General features: G+C 44.8%; 1 protein-coding gene across 2 annotated transcripts in view; it reads left to right on the forward strand.

Annotated features, from left to right (window-relative positions):
- Window positions 1-17782, forward strand: part of PMM1 (phosphomannomutase 1) — a 91905-nt gene that overhangs the window by 12682 nt on the left and 61441 nt on the right. The window contains exons 2-3 of one of the 2 annotated variants that reach the window (XM_073549428.1): window positions 2062-2390; window positions 2640-3574. The exons of the other annotated variant lie outside the window; for it this stretch is intronic. Of the exons in view, the coding sequence (XP_073405529.1) occupies window positions 2260-2390; window positions 2640-3264 (756 nt within the window). The 5' untranslated portion in view covers window positions 2062-2259 and the 3' untranslated portion in view covers window positions 3265-3574. Of the gene's footprint in view, window positions 1-2061; window positions 2391-2639; window positions 3575-17782 lie in introns of those variants that run through there. 2 annotated transcript variants of the gene reach the window in all.

Consider the following 17782-nt stretch of genomic DNA (forward strand, 5'->3'; position numbering starts at 1 on the left):
TTTGTTAGTATACAGTAGTACGCTGCAATACTTCTGTGTTGCACATACCGCCCATAGATTAGACACATGTAGTAACTCACATGTTAGATTCATGCAGTTGCCCACTGCTCATATATCAGATGCATACAGTACAAACTGCTCACACATTAGACACATGCAGCATACACCACTCACACATTAGACACATGCAGCACACACACTCACTCACACATTAGACACTCACACAAGTTTTTTACTTTTTAGTTTAGGATATTTGTGTTTTTTGTTTTATCTGGTTAATGGTCATGTGTTAATATGCACTTACATTGTGCTTACACATTAATTTACTTTTTCAGTTCAGACTCCAGTTTTTTATTAGTCACGTGCAGCACACACATCAGTCGCACATTAGTCACATGCAGCACACACATCAGTCGCGCATTAATCACATGCAGCAGTCACACATTAGTCACGTGCAGCACACACATCACTCACACATTAGACACATGCAGCACACACACCACTCACACATTAGTCACATGCAGCACACACACCACTCACACATTAGACACATGCAGCACACACTCCACTCACTCAAACATTAGACACATAGAGCAGACATGTCATATTTTGCATATCTTAGTCACTGGATATATGATGTCAAAATTATACATGTTGCTGACTACAAACATCACCTAAACCCCTAATAACATCCCTTAGCTACATAGTAATACTTTACCTGACTAGTGCCTACTCTTTCTGTGGGACGGCTACCAGAGGAGTAAAGATAGTACTCTCTCCCCTGCACTCGCCTCCTTGTTCCTTCACCAGTTTCGCTCTTGATTCACCCTTTTTTTTCCCCTTTTTTTTCTGTCCCATGATATTTGCCTGCTTCTGGACCAAGGATACTAAAATGAGCGACAAATAGGCAGAGCTATGTTGTGCTCCGCAAGCCCTGCGCAGTCTGTGGGGCGGCTTCACCAGCTCTGCTGTTCCAGTGAGTTACTGCTGGTGCCGACCCATCACTGGGACTCCATATTGCTACCTAAGGCAAGAAGTTCTTCATGGCAGATGCGGCCTTGATTGCCCAGATATAGGGTGAAAAGAGCCTTCCCCCTATGGCATATGTATTCATTTGGAGTTTTGTTGTATTCTTTCGTTCTTTCTGTCTTTTTATGCAATCTGTGGTTGTACTTTTTTCATATTTAAGTTGTTTGCATACATAATGCACTTTTTTTTGCAATTTTATCCAATCTGTTGCCTAATGAACAGGAACTGTTCATTTATGCAATCTGTTGCCTGAGGAAAATTAAAATTAAGAAAGATTCTACAATCTGGCCATCCTAAGAAGTAAAAACAAAAAGTCACAATCCATGTTGGATTTAAAGGTTAGTCTGTGCCGATCACTTCCAATCGAGAATAAAGTGGAGCAAGAGACGTCATGTCAGCTATTAGCTGGGACATGTGCGCGATCGGCAGGTATTGTGCAGCCGTCACATACTACAACCAATAACAACAACACAGTAAAACAGCTACACATTATTCTGTAAACTGACACGTTGCTGTCAGTGCGTCTGTTGTCCAACCTTTGGACTGTTCATGACTTTGTTTTTGTTGCTCACCGTGTACTCTGGTAAAGGTGTGGTGACATACTTAGTCCATGATTTGCTCACTATACATGCAGAAGTCTATTAGTACTAGGCATAAATAACTTTTTAATCACACTTAGGCTAGTTTCACACTAGCGTTTTTCTGTGCTGCGTTTGGTGCGCACATCAAACGCGTGGCAAAAGCGCATACACGCATGTAAATGCTGCTTTTTTTCGCATCATCGTGCGCGTTAAGGCAAAAAAAGCAGCGTTTGTATGCGGATGCAAGCGTTTTCCATACGTTTGCTTTTTTTATGCGCATGATGTCACAATCACAGGAAGAAAAATCCTTGACCAATTAGTGCAACAGACTCCACCAATTGGTTAGCAGCGGGCGTGTGTTATGGGAATTTGTTATATAGACCCTGTTTTCAGCTTAATTCTTCACATTTACTTTCTTATTTATATTGACGACATGGATCTGCACTGGAAGAGTTTTCACTTCAACTTGGATCTGGACATCAGGATGGTTCAGGCTTATGCAGTTGCTTGCCATGAACAAAGGGAGAGAGAGAGATAGCGAAGACGGCAGCGCCGGCGTTTGTGGATACATCCGACTGTTGAACTCCTTGAGAGCCGTGGAGGGTACCACACCCTCTACAGCGAGCTCCAGGGAAACCCGGAGAAATTTATGGACTATACACGGATGTCCCAACAAAGCTTCATGTATTTGCTTGGTCGTGCCCAAGATTTCATCCGGAGACAGGACGCGCAGCTTCTTCGTGCGATTCCTCCTGAGGAACGGCTCCTGGTCACATTACGGTATGTAGTATTTAAAAACCAATGCCTGCATAATTTTATCTGTTCTCAGATGTACTATTCCAAAGCTTGCTGAATTCTTTATCTGCCATGTACTTAACCAAAGGCTGCATCATTATTTTGATGCAAGTAAAGAAAAGGCTGAAGATTTATTTTTTAATGCCCTTTTTTTTGTGTTAACGTTTTTTGTTTATGGTGTGGTAAAAAACAATATGCGCAGATATTAATTTTTGTTGTTTCTTTGTGTCGCAGATTCCTGGCTACTGGAGAGACCCTCTCTTCACTGCACTTCCAGTACCGGCTTGGAATATCCACCTTGTCGGGAATAGTTGCGGACACCTGCCGGGCTTTGTGGGACGTTCTCTGTCCAGAATTTCTGCTCCTGCCCACCGTGGAAAAGTGGATTGAACATGCAGAAAGATTCTGGACAGTCTGCAATTTCCCCAACTGTTTAGGTGCGGTGGATGGTAAACACATCCGGATTATAAAACCCAAAAGAACAGGCTCGGAGTACTATAACTATAAAAAGTACTTCTCTACAGTTCTCATGGCCAATTCTGAAGCAGACTGTAAGTTTGTTGCCGTGGACATTGGTGCATTTGGCCGTGGTAATGACTCCCAGGCTTTTAAGAACTCTGACATTGGCCAGAGGTTGTATGGCAACCAGTTCATTTTTCCCATGCCACGGCCTCTTCCCAACACAGAAGGTCCACCACAGCCCTTTGTAATGGTTGGTGATGAGGCATTCCAGATGTGCCAAAACCTCCTCAAGCCCTACTCCAGCCGTGACTTGGACCACACCAAAAGAATTTTGAATTACAGGTTGACCAGGGCAAGAAGAACTGTAGAGTGTGCCTTTGGAATACTTGTCTCCTGATGGCGCACTCTCGGAACAGCCATTAATCTTAAACTGGAAACAGTGGATGAGGTGGTGAAGGCCTGTGTGGTTCTACACAATTTTGTGATGGTTAGAGAGCCACCGAAGTTTGAACTCGATGCCACTCCTAACCCCTTGCCTGAATTTAATCAGCACCCTCTCAGGTCATCTGTCGAAGTAGGCCAATCGAGGGACCAATTTGCAGCCTACTTCAACTCAGATGTAGGATGGGTGGCCTGGCAAGAGCAAATGGTGTAACCAAGTTTACTTTCGTGTGTATGTTAATAAAAAACCTGTGTTGATACCTGTACTGAGTGCACTCTGTCTTTTTACACTTCAATACAATAATCAACTGGCCAGGTGTAAAGACTGCATTCACGATGCTGGGTTTTGTGCATCATGAATTTACTAGTACTCCTGACCAGGTGACTATACATACACACAAGTTGTATGATCTTTATTATCTTTACACTTTGAGTTCAATGTGATGCGACGGTGGAGATAATACAACTAATATTTGTGTCACCTGTCAGGATTAAAAAAATCTTCATTTTGGAATGCAGTATCATCCCAAAGTATGTATAATACAGAATGCTGTGACTATTGATATTAGTTGTATTATCATCACTGTGGCCAGTTTGAACTCAAGAATGTATACATAATAAAGTTGATACAACTTGTAGAATACCCAGGCCTTGTGTCATGCTGAAGTGAGGACGCCTAAAGCACCGCATCCAGATTTCATAAGGTTATCACACATTATCAGGAGAATACACATAAGAGGTAAACTGCAGCATCGCTACAGTCTGATAGAAATACAGTCATATGTAAAAGTTTGGGCACCCCTATTAATATTAACCTTTTTTCTTTATAACAATTTTGGTTTTTGCAACAGGTATTTCAGTTTCATATATCTAATAACTGATGGACTCAGTTATATTTCTGGATTCAAATGAGGTTTATTGTACTAACAGAAAATGTGCAATCTGCATTTAAACAAAATTTGACCGGTGCAAAAGTATGGGCACCCTTATCATTTTCTTGATTTGAACACTCCTAACTACTTTTTACTGACTTCCTGAAGCACTAAATTGGTTTTGTAACCTCATTGAGCTTTGAACTTCATAGCCAGGTGTATCAAATCATGAGAAAAGGTATTTAAGGTGGCCACTTGCAAGTAGTTCTCCTATTTGATTCTCCTATGAAGAGTGGCATTATTGGCTCCTCAAAACAACTCTCAAATGATCTGAAAACAAAGATTATTCAACATAGCTTTTCAGGGGAAGGATACAAAAAGTTGTCTCAGAGATTTAACCAGTCAGTTTCCACTGTGAGGAACATAGTAAGGAAATGGAAGAACACAGGTACAGTTCTTGTTAAGCCCAGAAGTGGCAGGCCAAGAAAAATATCAGAAAGGCAGAGAAGAAGAATGGTGAGAACAGTCAAGGACAATCCACAGACCACCTCCAAAGACCTGCAGCATCATCTTGCTGCAGATGGTGTCACTGTGCATCGGTCAACAATACAGCGCATGCATAACGCCTTTTTGTATGACCAAACAACTCAATCTTTGTTTCATCAGTTCACAGGACCTTCTTCCAAAATGTAACTGGCTTGTCCAAATGTGCTTTTGCATACCTCAGACGACTCTGTTTGTGGCGTGCTTGCAGAAACGGCTTCTTTCGCATCACTCTCCCATACAGCTTCTCCTTGTGCAAAGTGCGCTGGCTTCCTGGCTGTCTGATGGCTGGGATGGGTCCGAGGTCGATCGATGAAGAACTGCTCAAGGGACAGTTTGCAGGATGCTGCTCCAGGTGCTGTGGAAACAAAAGTAAAACATTACTATCATGCATTATCGCGAAGAATCAGCTGTGGAATATAAAAGCACCTATTAGTTCAATTAAAATAAAAAATAAAAAGATTATATACTTACGCTTTGGTGGCAAGGACCGGTCGTAAGAATTCCAAGGTGCGATGATAGCGGTACTTTGGTTCTTGTCCTTGCCGCTGAGCCAATGCGAACCTGTCCCTCAGCCCGAACATCAGTGTTGAAGCAGTCCTTCATCGAGCGCCAATGAGTGCGGACTTTGTTCACTGTTGAAAAAATTATAAAAAACAAAACTATACAATGCAATGACATCTGTATAAACACACAAACCTGAGTGACCTTGTAAAACAGTAAATGCAGCCTCCCAAATGATTCTATATACAAAGCATACACTATTGAACATGAGGACACTGGTGTGTTTACTGCAAGTATATGACTTGCACTAAACACACAAGTATCATCACGAACAAGCGTGTAGCATGAAATATACCGCATGACAATACACTATTGAACCTGAGGACACTGGTGTGTTTACTGCAAGTCTATATCTTGCACTAAACACACAAGTATCATCACGAACAAGAGTGTAGCATGAAATATAATGCATGACAATACACAAGTCATGCACTATTGAGCCTGATACTGATCAGAGTGCTTTTGGCATAATCCAATTTCCTTGGATGATAGAAAATCTGGTCGTCTGCACCTGCCCTAATGGTCGTTTTATACTGGTAGATAAACTGGCCTTAATGAGCAGCAATCATCCGTATTGGAAGCCGATTAGTACTTTCATTTAACAATGATCGCAAGGTAGAGTTTCATATGAACGATCCTTCACGAAATATTACGCTCTCCTGTCACATATGTTGGTGGCAGCACTCATAAAAGATGCAATCCACACCAAAACTGCCTCCTTTTTGTTTGTCGTTAGAGCCATGGCCAGGCTTATACCAAGCAATGATTGGAAACAAACTTTGTATGAATGTTCGCTTTGGGTCTTTTTACACATAAAGAATATAAAGAATCTAGAAATAATGGGCAGAGAGCGTTGACACTGGAGCTCTAATCACGACAATGATGTAGAACAAGACGTGGACCGCACTTCCAAATAATCATACCTTGATCTAATGCCGCTAGACAAAAATGTAAAAAACGGAACATGAGGTTCTTAGGATAATAATCTGATCTGACTGTATGAAGCCCACTGCTGCGTCACGGCGAACCTCTCCGTGGGTCCTTTTTATTGACTTAAAGGTGTGGCACCTTTGTCCACCTGTACCTCACAGGTGCTGTTTTTGGAATAAGACAGCCATGTTTTTCTAATACTGCTCTTCAATATCTAGTCTTCATATCATGCTTGATTCCTATATTTGGCATACATTATTAAAAAAAGTTCCCTCCTGACATATATGTTGCACCATTAACCCAACCGGTATAATGCGTGTCCTTTTGGCCTTCGTTCGGCCTGTATACACTGATGTACTCTATATTTTGTTGATATTTGTGTGATAAACTCTAGGTAATTCATACAAGGGTATAATAGTAGAATTATCGTACACCGTTCAGTATTATTTCTGTATCCCTCTACATCCATGAGTAAGTTCATTATTGAACTGCTTCAGTTTTCACTATGTCATAACTTCTTTCTTTTTAAGGGGTCCTTCTACCTACATCTCCAGGGTACCTCAATGGGGGCGTCCTTTCCGTCGGCTTAAGCAAATGTATTCCTGGGGCTGTGGGAGAAGGACCTTTTTTTCATCTGTACAGTTGTCAGCTGTGGATCGCATCCTATTTTGGGTGCGATTCATAGATATCTTCATCATTTGGCAGGGTCCAGAAGAGTCACTTTATGCATTTATGTCTCACCTTGATTGTCAGGGCTGCCACTAGGAATTTCGGGGCCCCATACTGGCAACATTTTCAGGGCCCCCTTGAGACTCCGCCCAGGCTCCACCCAGCCCCGTCTCTACCCCTCGAACTGTCCACAGTCCCACCGCTCTCTCTTGGAAAAACTCCACTTCTCACCTATCACACATTAACAGTTCTCATCACCAGATCACACATATAGCCAGCAGCTTTTGCTTTGGCCAAAAGATTTTTTTAAGCCGCCACCATAACAGGGTAGACACTTTTGGCCAGGCCCTACTCTACTGTAACCTATTAAATATTTGTTAAATTATGCAATACAATTTAGGTATATTTTTATTTATTTTTCAATTTTTAAAATGACCAATAATATCACATACAAGGAACAAATACCACTACACTATATCCAGACCGCATATTACCACCACATAGTAACCTATAATACCACATACAAGGAACAAATACCGCCACACCATGACCAGACCACATATTACTACCATAGTGACCGAATAATATCACATACAAGGAACAAATACCACCGCACCATGACCAGACCACATATTACCACCACAAAGTGACCAAATAATAGCACATACAAGGGACAAATACCACCGCACCATGCCCAGACCACATATTATCACCACATGGTGACTGAATACTACAATACTGATCATTAATAAAAAAAAAATAATACTATCGCCATAAGTGGCATTATACACAGGAGATCTGTACTTAGTATGCAGCGTCTGTGTACAGGTAATATAGTGATCAATAATAATAATAATCTTTATATAGCACCGACTTATTCCACAGTGCTTTACAGTTTAACAGTTTCAAAACACAAGTCATAAGTAGCAACGTTAACAATACAATAATTAAAGCAAAATAAGACGACCCTGCTCATGACAGCTTACAATCTACAATGAGGTGGGGGAGATACAGAGTACAGGTGTGTATTTACAATACTGTATTTACAATAATGGCCTAACCATCTTCAGGGAGTGAGGGATGGATGGAGATAGTGAATGGGCTACTCATGCACACGTAAGGCCCCGTCACACATACAGATGCACCAGCGATCCTGACAACGATACGACCTTGTCAGGATCGCTGGTGCATCGCTACATGATCGCTGGTGAGCTGCCAAAGCGGCAGCTTCACCAGCGATCAGCACCAGCGAGGACACTGGTCTCTAAGGTAAATATCGGGTTACTAAGCGTCGGGCGTCACTTAGTTACCCGATGTGTACCTTAGAAACCTGCGTGCTCGCGCTGGGAGCTGCCAGTACGCAGGTTTCTAAGGTTCACATCGGGTAACTAAGTGACGCGCGCAGCTTAGTAACCCAATATTTACCTTAGAGACCAGCGCCTGCTTAGAGCGCTGGGAGCCTCGCTGATCGTTGGCTCAGCTGCCACATGCAGCGATACGCGCTGGCCAGCGGGAGACCAGTGGTCAAAAAATGGCACAGGCCGATCAAGCACGATCAGCGATACCCGGCAGGGGGGCGGGTCGCTGATCCCCGTCACACACAGCGATCTCGCTGGCGAGATCACTATGGCGTCACAAAATCAGCGATCTCGCTAGCGAGATCGCTGTGTGTGACGGGGCCTTTACACATAGAATAATTTTGATTAGTGAATGTGATAGGCTGCTCTGAACAAATGTGTTTTAGGGAGGGCCTAAAACTATGCAAAATGTGGATTGTCCTAATTTCTTGGGATAGAGCATTCCAGAGGATTGGCACAGCGCTGGAGAAGTCTTGGAGTCGGGAGTGGGAGGTACGGATTAGTGCAGAGGTTAGTCGAAAGCCGTTTGCAGAGCGCAGCGGTCGGTTAGGCTGATAGACAGAAATGAGGGAGGAGATATAGGGGGTGCAGCACTGTGGAGAGCTTTGTGGGTGAGAACAAGTACTTTGAATTGGATCCTATAATGAATGGGCAGCCAATGTAAGGACTGGTGAAGAGCGGACGCGTCCGAGTACCAATTAGCCAGATAGATGACCCTGGCTGCTGCATTAAGTATGGCCTGGAGAGGGGATAGTTGAGTAACGGGGAGGCCAATTAATAGAGCGTTGCAGTAATCCAGGCGGGAGTGGATCAATACTACAGTGAGGGTTTTTACTGTTTCCATGGTGAGAAAAGGGCGGATTCTAGAGATGTTCTTTAGGTGTAAGCGGCAAGAGCGGGCAAGAGATTGTGTATGGGATGTGAAGGAGAGAATGGTGTCAAACATAACACCCAGACAGCGCACCTGCTGCCGGGGTGTTATTATAGTGACACCCACAGAGAGGGAAATGTCAGATTTAGGGAGGTTAGTAGATGGCGGGAGCAGAAGAAGTTCGGTTTTGGAGAGGTTGAGTTTCAGATAGAGAGCGGACATGATGTTGGAGACTGCGGACAGACAGTCACTGGCGTTCTGTAGTACAGCGGGGTGTAAGGTCGGGGGAAGACGTATATAGTTGTGTGTCATCAGCATAGAGATGGAACTGAAAGCCAAATCTGCTGATGGTCTGTCCAATTGGGGCCGTGTAGAGAGAGGTGAGAAGGGTGCCAAGCATCAATTACATTATACACAGGAGCTCTGTGTATATAATGTACAGGTAAGGCTACTTTCACACTTGCGTTTTTTTGCTGCGCGTTTTTTTGTGCACACAAACGAATGAAAATGCATCATGCGTTTGTGTGCATTTTTTTTGCAGGTTTTGGTGCGTTTGTTTGTGCATCTGTGCGCATTACAATGTGCAGGTATGCGCACCCATAGACTATAATGGGTGTTTTGCTGTAAAAAAATGCATTGCGTGCGCATGCTTTTTTGGGGGCAAGTCGGACGCTCAAAAAATGCAACAGGATGCATTTTGTGCGCCCGAGCGCACACTACAAAAAACACATGCGCATACAAACGCGTAAACGCATGTGTATGCGCACCCATGTTAAAGTATGGGGGAAAAAACGCATGCTTTTTTTGCGCTAAAAAAATAGCGCAAAAAACCGCAAGTGTGAAACCAGGCTTAACACAGTGATCACTGGTGACATTGTACACAGGAGCTCTGTATATAGTATACAGTGTAGTATAGTGTCAGTGTATAAGTAACACACTAACTCAACAGTGATGTCTCTAGGTGAAGTCCTTCATCCTTGCTTTTCATCTTTCATCCAGCACAGATCGCCATCACGTCTTCCAGCCAGGCCTCTTCTGTGCAGGAAATAACACAGTTATCTAGAGCACAGCTTGCAGAACACATTACTTATTTTTCCCAACTTCTACATTACATCACATGAAGAAAAAAAGGCGACATGGTGTCGCTCTGCACAGTAACAGGACCGCCCCCCCCCCCGTTTAAAATAGTATACTCAAAAAATTAAATACATCACTGCAGTAATAATATCCCTTAATTAGCCCCTATGGTAATAATATCCCCCATCCTGACCCCCGTGTGTCTCAGTCCTGACTTCAGCCATATGTTCTCCCATCCCACCCTCATGAGTATCCATTCTGCCCCATATGATCTCCCCATCCTGCCCCATCTGTCTCCATCGTATCCATCCTGCTCCATGATCCTGTGCGATCTGTCTCCAACTCTGCCCCATCTGTCTCCAATCATGCCCCGTATCTCCATTTTGCCCCGTGTCTCCAATCATGCCCTGCGTCTCGCATTCTGCCCTGTGTCTCACATTCTGCCCCTCCTGTGTCTTACTGTCACATTCTGCCCCCTCCTGTGTCTCACTGTCACATTCTGCCCCCATGTCCTGCATTCTGCCCCAGCGTCCAGCATTCTGCCCCCGTGTCTTGCATTCTGCCCCCACGTCCAGAATTCTGCCCAAGCATCCAGCATTCTGCCCCAGCGTTCAGCATTCTGCCCCCGTCTCACAGTCTGCCCCCGTCTCAGTCTGCCTCCATGTCTTGCATTCTGCCCCAGTGTCCAGCATTCTACCCCCATGTCTGTATTCTGCCCCAGCATCCAGCATTCTGCCCCCATGTCTTGCATTCTGCCACCGTGTCTGCATTCCGCCTCAGCGTCCAGCATTCTGCCCCAGCATCCAACATTCTGCCACCATGTCTTGCATTCTGCTCCAGCGTCCAGCATTCTACCCCGTGTCTGCATTCTGCCCCAGTGTCCAGCAATTCTGCCCCAGTGTCCAGCATTCTGCCCCCGTGTCTGCATTCTGCCCCAGCGTCCAGCATTCTCCCCCATGTCTGCATAGTGTCCAGCATTCTACCCCCATGTCTGCATTCTGCCCCAGTGTCCAGCATTCTACCCCCATGTCTGCATTGTGCCCCAGTGTCCAGCATTCTACCCCCATGTCTGCATTCTGCCACAGCGTCCAGCATTCTACCCCCATGTCTGCATTCTGCCCCAGTGTCCAGCTTTCTACCCCCATGTCTGCATTCTGCCCCAGTGTCCAGCATTCTGCCCCAGTGTCCAGCATTCTACCCCATGTCTGCATTCTGCCCCAGTGTCCAGCATTCTACCCCCATGTCTGCATTCTGCCCAGTGTACAGCATTCTGCCCCCATGTCTACATTCTGCCCAAGTGTCCAGCATTCTACCCCAATGTCAGCATTCTGCTCCAGCGTCCAGCATTCTGCTCCAGCGTCCAGCATTCTGCTCCAGCGTCCAGCATTCTGCCGAAGAATTCTGCCCCCATGTCTGCATTCTACCCCGATGTCTGCATTCTGCCCCAGTGTCCAGCATTCTATCCCCATGTCTGCATTCTGCCCAGAGTCCAGCATTCTACCCCATGTCTGCATTCTGCCCAAGTGTCCAGCATTCTACCCCAATGTCAGCATTCTGCTCCAGCGTCCTGCATTCTGCCCCAGTGTCCTGCATTCTGCCCCAGTGTCCTGCATTCTGCCCCAGTGTCCAGCATTCTACCCCGATGTCTGCATTCTGCCCCAGTGTCCAGCATTCTACCCCCATGTCTGCATTCTGCCCAATGTCCAGCATTCTACCCCCATGTCTGCATTCTGCCCCAGTGTCCAGCATTCTACCCCCATGTCTGCATTCTGCCCCAGTGTCCAGCATTCTACCCCCATGTCTGCATTCTGCCCAATGTCCAGCATTCTACCCCCATGTCAGCATTCTGCCCCAGTGTCCAGCATTCTACCCCCATGTCTGCATTCTGCCCAGTGTCCAGCATTCTACCCCCATGTCAGCATTCTGCCCCAGTGTCCAGCTTTTTCCCCCATGTCTGCATTCTGCCCAGTGTCCAGCATTCTGCCCCCATGTCTGCATTCTGCCCCAGCGTCCAGCATTTTTGCCCCCATGTCTGCATTCTGCCACAGCGTCCAGCATTCTACCCCCATGTCTGAATGCTGGATCCAGCGTCCAGCATTCTGCCCCATCATCCAGCATTCTGCTCCATGTCCAGCATTCTGCCCCAGCCTCCAGCATTCTGCTACATGTCCAGCATTCTGCCCCATCATCCAGCATTCTGCTCCATGTCCAGCATTCTGCCCCAGCATCCAGCATTCTGCTACATGTCCAGCATTCTGCCCCAGAGTCCAGCATTCTGCTCCATGTCCAGCATTCTGCCCCAGCGTCCAGCATTCTACCCCCATGTCTGCATTCTGCCCCAGTGTCCAGCTTTCTACCCCCATGTCTGCATTCTGCCCCAGTGTCCAGCATTCTGCCCCAGTGTCCAGCATTCTGCCCCAGTGTCCAGCATTCTACCTCCATGTCTGCATTCTGCCCCAGTGTCCAGCATTCTACCCCCATGTCTGCATTCTGCCCCAGTGTCCAGCATTCTACCCCCATGTCTGCATTCTGCCCAGTGTACAGCATTCTGCCCCCATGTCTACATTCTGCCCAAGTGTCCAGCATTCTACCCCAATGTCAGCATTCTGCTCCAGCGTCCAGCATTCTGCTCCAGCGTCCAGCATTCTGCTCCAGCGTCCAGCATTCTGCCCCAGCATTCTGCCCCCATGTCTGCATTCTACCCCGATGTCTGCATTCTGCCCCAGTGTCCAGCATTCTACCCCCATGTCTGCATTCTGCCCAATGTCCAGCATTCTACCCCCATGTCTGCATTCTGCCCCAGTGTCCAGCATTCTACCCCCATGTCTGCATTCTGCCCCAGTGTCCAGCATTCTACCCCCATGTCTGCATTCTGCCCAATGTCCAGCATTCTACCCCCATGTCTGCATTCTGCCCAGTGTCCAGAATTCTACCCCCATGTCAGCATTCTGCCCCAGTGTCCAGCTTTTTCCCCCATGTCTGCATTCTGCCCAGTGTCCAGCATTCTGCCCCCATGTCTGCATTCTGCCCCAGCGTCCAGCATTTTGCCCCCATGTCTGCATTCTGCCACAGCGTCCAGCATTCTACCCCCATGTCTGAATGCTGGATCCAGCGTCCAGCATTCTGCCCCATCATCCAGCATTCTGCTCAATGTCCAGCATTCTGCCCCAGCATCCAGCATTCTGCCCCAGAGTCCAGCATTCTGCTCCATGTCCAGCATTCTGCTCCATGTCCAGCATTCTGCCCCAGCGTCCAGCATTCTGCCCCCGTCTCGCAGTCTGCCCCGGGCACCCCGGATTGCCGCTCTCAAAAAAAAAAAAAAGCAGAAAAAAAAGCCAAAAAAACAAGTTCTTCTTACCTGGCCGCGCTCCAGCGGCGAGGCTTCGTCCCTCCACGCAGCTGAAGCGCACACTTGCCGGCGACTGACAGTGACGTCAGACATCGGCGATGTGCACGCTGCGGCTGACGTCAGCTGCCAGCCTCCGATTGGCTGGCGGCTGTTAACTATTGGCGTGCAGGCCCACATGTCAATAGCATTTAGCTGCCGCAGCGCCGCTCTAAGAGCCCGGTTTACCTGCCGGTAGGGGCCCGGTGAGTAGAGGAGACCGGGCCCAATGCGGGACCCCTCTGCCCACCAGGCCTCATGCGCCAGTCAGGGTAGTAATGCCCTGATGGCGGCCCTGTTAATTGTAATTATCATAATATATTTCTAACATATAAATATGATAGGAATTCGATTGAATTCCTTGATGGAATGTGAAGAGAGGGGAAGATAATTGTTTGCATACTGATCTGTACCGCAAATCAACAGCAGTAAATGCCTTTCTCCATGCCACTTCTTCACATCCTCCCACCATGATACATTCTATCCCCATTGGTCAGTTTCTACGTCTTTGCACAGTGTGCTCAAGTGATAATGACTTTGAGAAACAGACTATTGAATTAAAACAAAGGTTCTTGGCACATGGATATAGCCGACGCTCTGTTAAAAAAGCTGATCACCGGTCCAAATATACAACGAGACATCAAGCTTTGTACTGTTCAAAACCTTCCACATCCAATAACATAACTAGATTTGTTACACAGTTCCATGGCCAAAGTGATCTGATGCGGTCTTATCTTACAAAGTCATGGGCAATTCTTCTAGCTGACCCCATTTTATCCCAGTATGTCGGTAATACTCCTAGAAGAAGATCTAGAAATCTGGGTGACTATCTTGTAAGGAGCCACTATGACCATGATCCAGCTCTTCCTTCCTTTCTATCCCACTCTAAACCCCCTCTTGGCTGTAAACCATGTAATAGATGGGTGACTTGCCCTAATATTGTAAGGGCTAATACCTTTTCCAATTCAAAGCGGACAGCCACATACAATATTAAACATGTTATAACCTGTACAACAAAGGCAGTGATATACTATGCCACTTGCCCTTGCTCTCTAATATATGTGGGAATGACAACGCGCCAATTTAAAATCCGTGTTCGCAAACATGTTTTGGGGATACAAGCAGCAAAAGAAATTGATGATAATTCTACTCTATAAACTATCCCCAAACATTTTAAAGTCTATCACAACTGTGATGTCTCTTTGATAAAAATAATGGGCATTGACAAGGTTAAGCCTAATGAGAGGGGGGCGGGGGAAGATTAGCACACAAGAGTATAATGATGGCAATGATGGAAACCAAATGGATTTGGATGTTGGATACAGTCTCTCCTGAGGAATTGAACGAAAATTTGTCTTTTGCTTCTTTCCTGTAGAAAAATCCTCCCTTTTGCATACCACCATTTTAATTAATAAAAAAACAGTTCTTATTTGATATATATCATATATTTTTATATATTTTACTTATTTTGCTATAATTTTTATCTTGGTGTACAATTCGGCCTTTATTTTATATTTCTTATTATCTGTTATCTTTTTCTTAGGTACCATATATTTATACACATGTGGTCCTTTTCGGTGATTAGCTCTAATTGATGTCTATGGATGAAATTACTCCTCCCTATATGAAAACTCGGGATCACCAAAATGGATCCTGGACTCTTCATTATTTTTTTCTTGTTTTCTGGATATCCAGCTTATAAGTCATTTAATCATATTATTTTTCTTTGTTAGAATGTGGATTAATTACTGTCCTTAATTTAGCTTTACATGGCAGATTAATTTATTTAGTGCTATTATTTTTTTGGGGAGGTTATTCTTTATTTCCTATTTTTATTTTTTATTTTTACTATATTTTTTATTTTTATTTATTATTATTTTTATTTACGGTAATTATCTATATTTTCTATTTAATTATTCTTTTTCTGTGTTACTAATTATTGTATTATTATTGTTATTTGTATTATTTTTTCTCATTTTTATTTAGTATTTTTCTATTCTATTATCTCTTTTCTACTTTTTATTTATTTTTCTTTTCTTTTACCCCCTTCCCCCCCCTTTTTTATTTTATGGCTGCTATATTTATTATTCCTTAGTCCATATTGTTCCCAGCAACGGATATTTACGGTATCTCTTGTTTCCCTTCCCCTTTCCATATATAGCGGTATCTATTGTGTATTGAAATTTATATACAGTACATGCTTGTCTTTACTTATTATTTTGTCCATATTGTTTCCAGCAGTGATCATTTCCCTTTCTCTATATTTACTGTCTATTCAAATTTATATTCATTATCATGGTTTTCCTTGTACATATGGCTCTTATACTGATACTGCGTCCCTTGCAGTGCGCATGCGCCACCTGCGTCTCGTGGCCCTGGCTCACCGCATCTCTGTGACCTTGGCAACGCCAGACCCATAATGCTGTGCGTCCGATCACGTGATGCGGCGCCCCGGGACTTCCGGGACCTCCTGGCTGTGCATGCGCCGAACACACCCGGGCAGTTGTTATCGTCATTAGCCGATGGTATAAATAAATGGCCCAGTTTACACCCCATAACCACCCCCTGACGAAGGAAGTCTATCCGAAATGCATGTCGGGGTACGTGTGCGATTTGGACCTTAACCCTTAAAGGTATTTTGTCCTTTATATAATACATCCTCTGACATCTTCCTTTGCACTTTAATTACTCCACACTGGAATTTTCCCCTTGCTATTTTGCTGTTTTGCACATTGTGTGCTCATTTATTTGTTGATTGCACCTTATCATGTTGCACATTCTTTGATATATATTACTTATTCACCTATACCAGAGGCTTTTTATATGGACTTTTATTACCTTTGTGGGTCATTATATATATTTATATAGTATTGTATGTTTCTAACATGACAATTTTATTGGTCCTGTATACATGCACATTGATTTTAGATTTATGAACTTTTTTTTTTTCTTGTCACCATCCTTAATTAATAAATATTGTTATTATCTAAATACCCTGATTGGAGATTTCTGTCTATTCTGTGTTCCTGGTTGTTGGGTTTGGTTCTATACAATAAGTGGTCTCCACTCTTCTACCCACTGTGCACCAGTGTGATCACATTATTATGAAAAATATGAGGGTATGAGTATTGCTTTTTTATAGCATACATATACTTAATTGCATTTATTATATACATTTTTTGTGTCTTCTGGTGTCTGTATGACATTAATCTAATCCCTCTGTACACATAGAAAGCTCCATATTGAATACACTTCTGAAGATTCTCCAAACATTTACCCCAGATACAGGCTCTAACCATGACGTAATGTGCGCCTACTTCGGAGAAGCACAACACGCTCAGGGTCTTGAATAGAGCGGGATATTCCTGTGTAAGAGGGAAAACAGTTTGTTTGATGCAGTGAGTAACCGGAGACAGAGAAGGGGTTAATAAGGATTAACAATCAATAACAGTAAAGGTACTGTCACACTTAGCGATGTACCAGCGATCCCGACCAGCGATATGACACTGTCAGGATCAATGGTACATCGCTAAGTGGTCGCTAGTGAGCTGCCACACAGGCAGATCTCACTAGCGACATCGCTGGGAACGGGGATCGCTACTTACCTGTCACACCAGGCGATCCTGCGTCCTCCCGCCCGGCTCCACGCGTCGCTCGTCGTCACAGCAGGAAGCGCCGCAGGAAGCTGACGACGAGAAACAGTCCTGAACGTTCTCGCGCGATCAGCGATAACCAGCAGGGGAGCCGGTCGTAGATAAGTATCAGACACAGCGATATCGCTAGCAATATTCCTATAACGTCACTAGTTATAGCGATATTGCTAGCGATATCTCTTAGTGTGACAGGCCCTTAACACTCCACGCAGGGAGGTAATGGCAATGGCAAAATATACAAGATAAATGGGACACTTATCGGTTGCAGTTCTACCAGGGGGAAGGTTGGAATTTCTCCCGGCGGTGACGCAAACGCTGCACAAAGTCTCTGGCTCTGCTATGAAGAAACCAGTAACACTGACAGTCCCGAAGGATTCAGTCCTCTTTGTCTTGGGTGCGCTGGAACGTGGAAACAGTCCTTTGTATGAATGTCTCAGAAATTGTGCCGGGCACGGGTCGCAAGCTTGTGCACTAGCCACAACTACTCGCGGACTTTCGGAGTAGTCTCTAGGCTATTGTTCCTGTTTCTCAGGTGAAGCAGGGGTATTCAAC

Source organism: Dendrobates tinctorius, unplaced genomic scaffold (assembly GCF_039654945.1).
Source record: "Dendrobates tinctorius isolate UK_male_01 unplaced genomic scaffold, ASM3965494v1 ptg000159l, whole genome shotgun sequence".
NCBI classification, from domain to species: domain Eukaryota; kingdom Metazoa; phylum Chordata; class Amphibia; order Anura; family Dendrobatidae; genus Dendrobates; species Dendrobates tinctorius.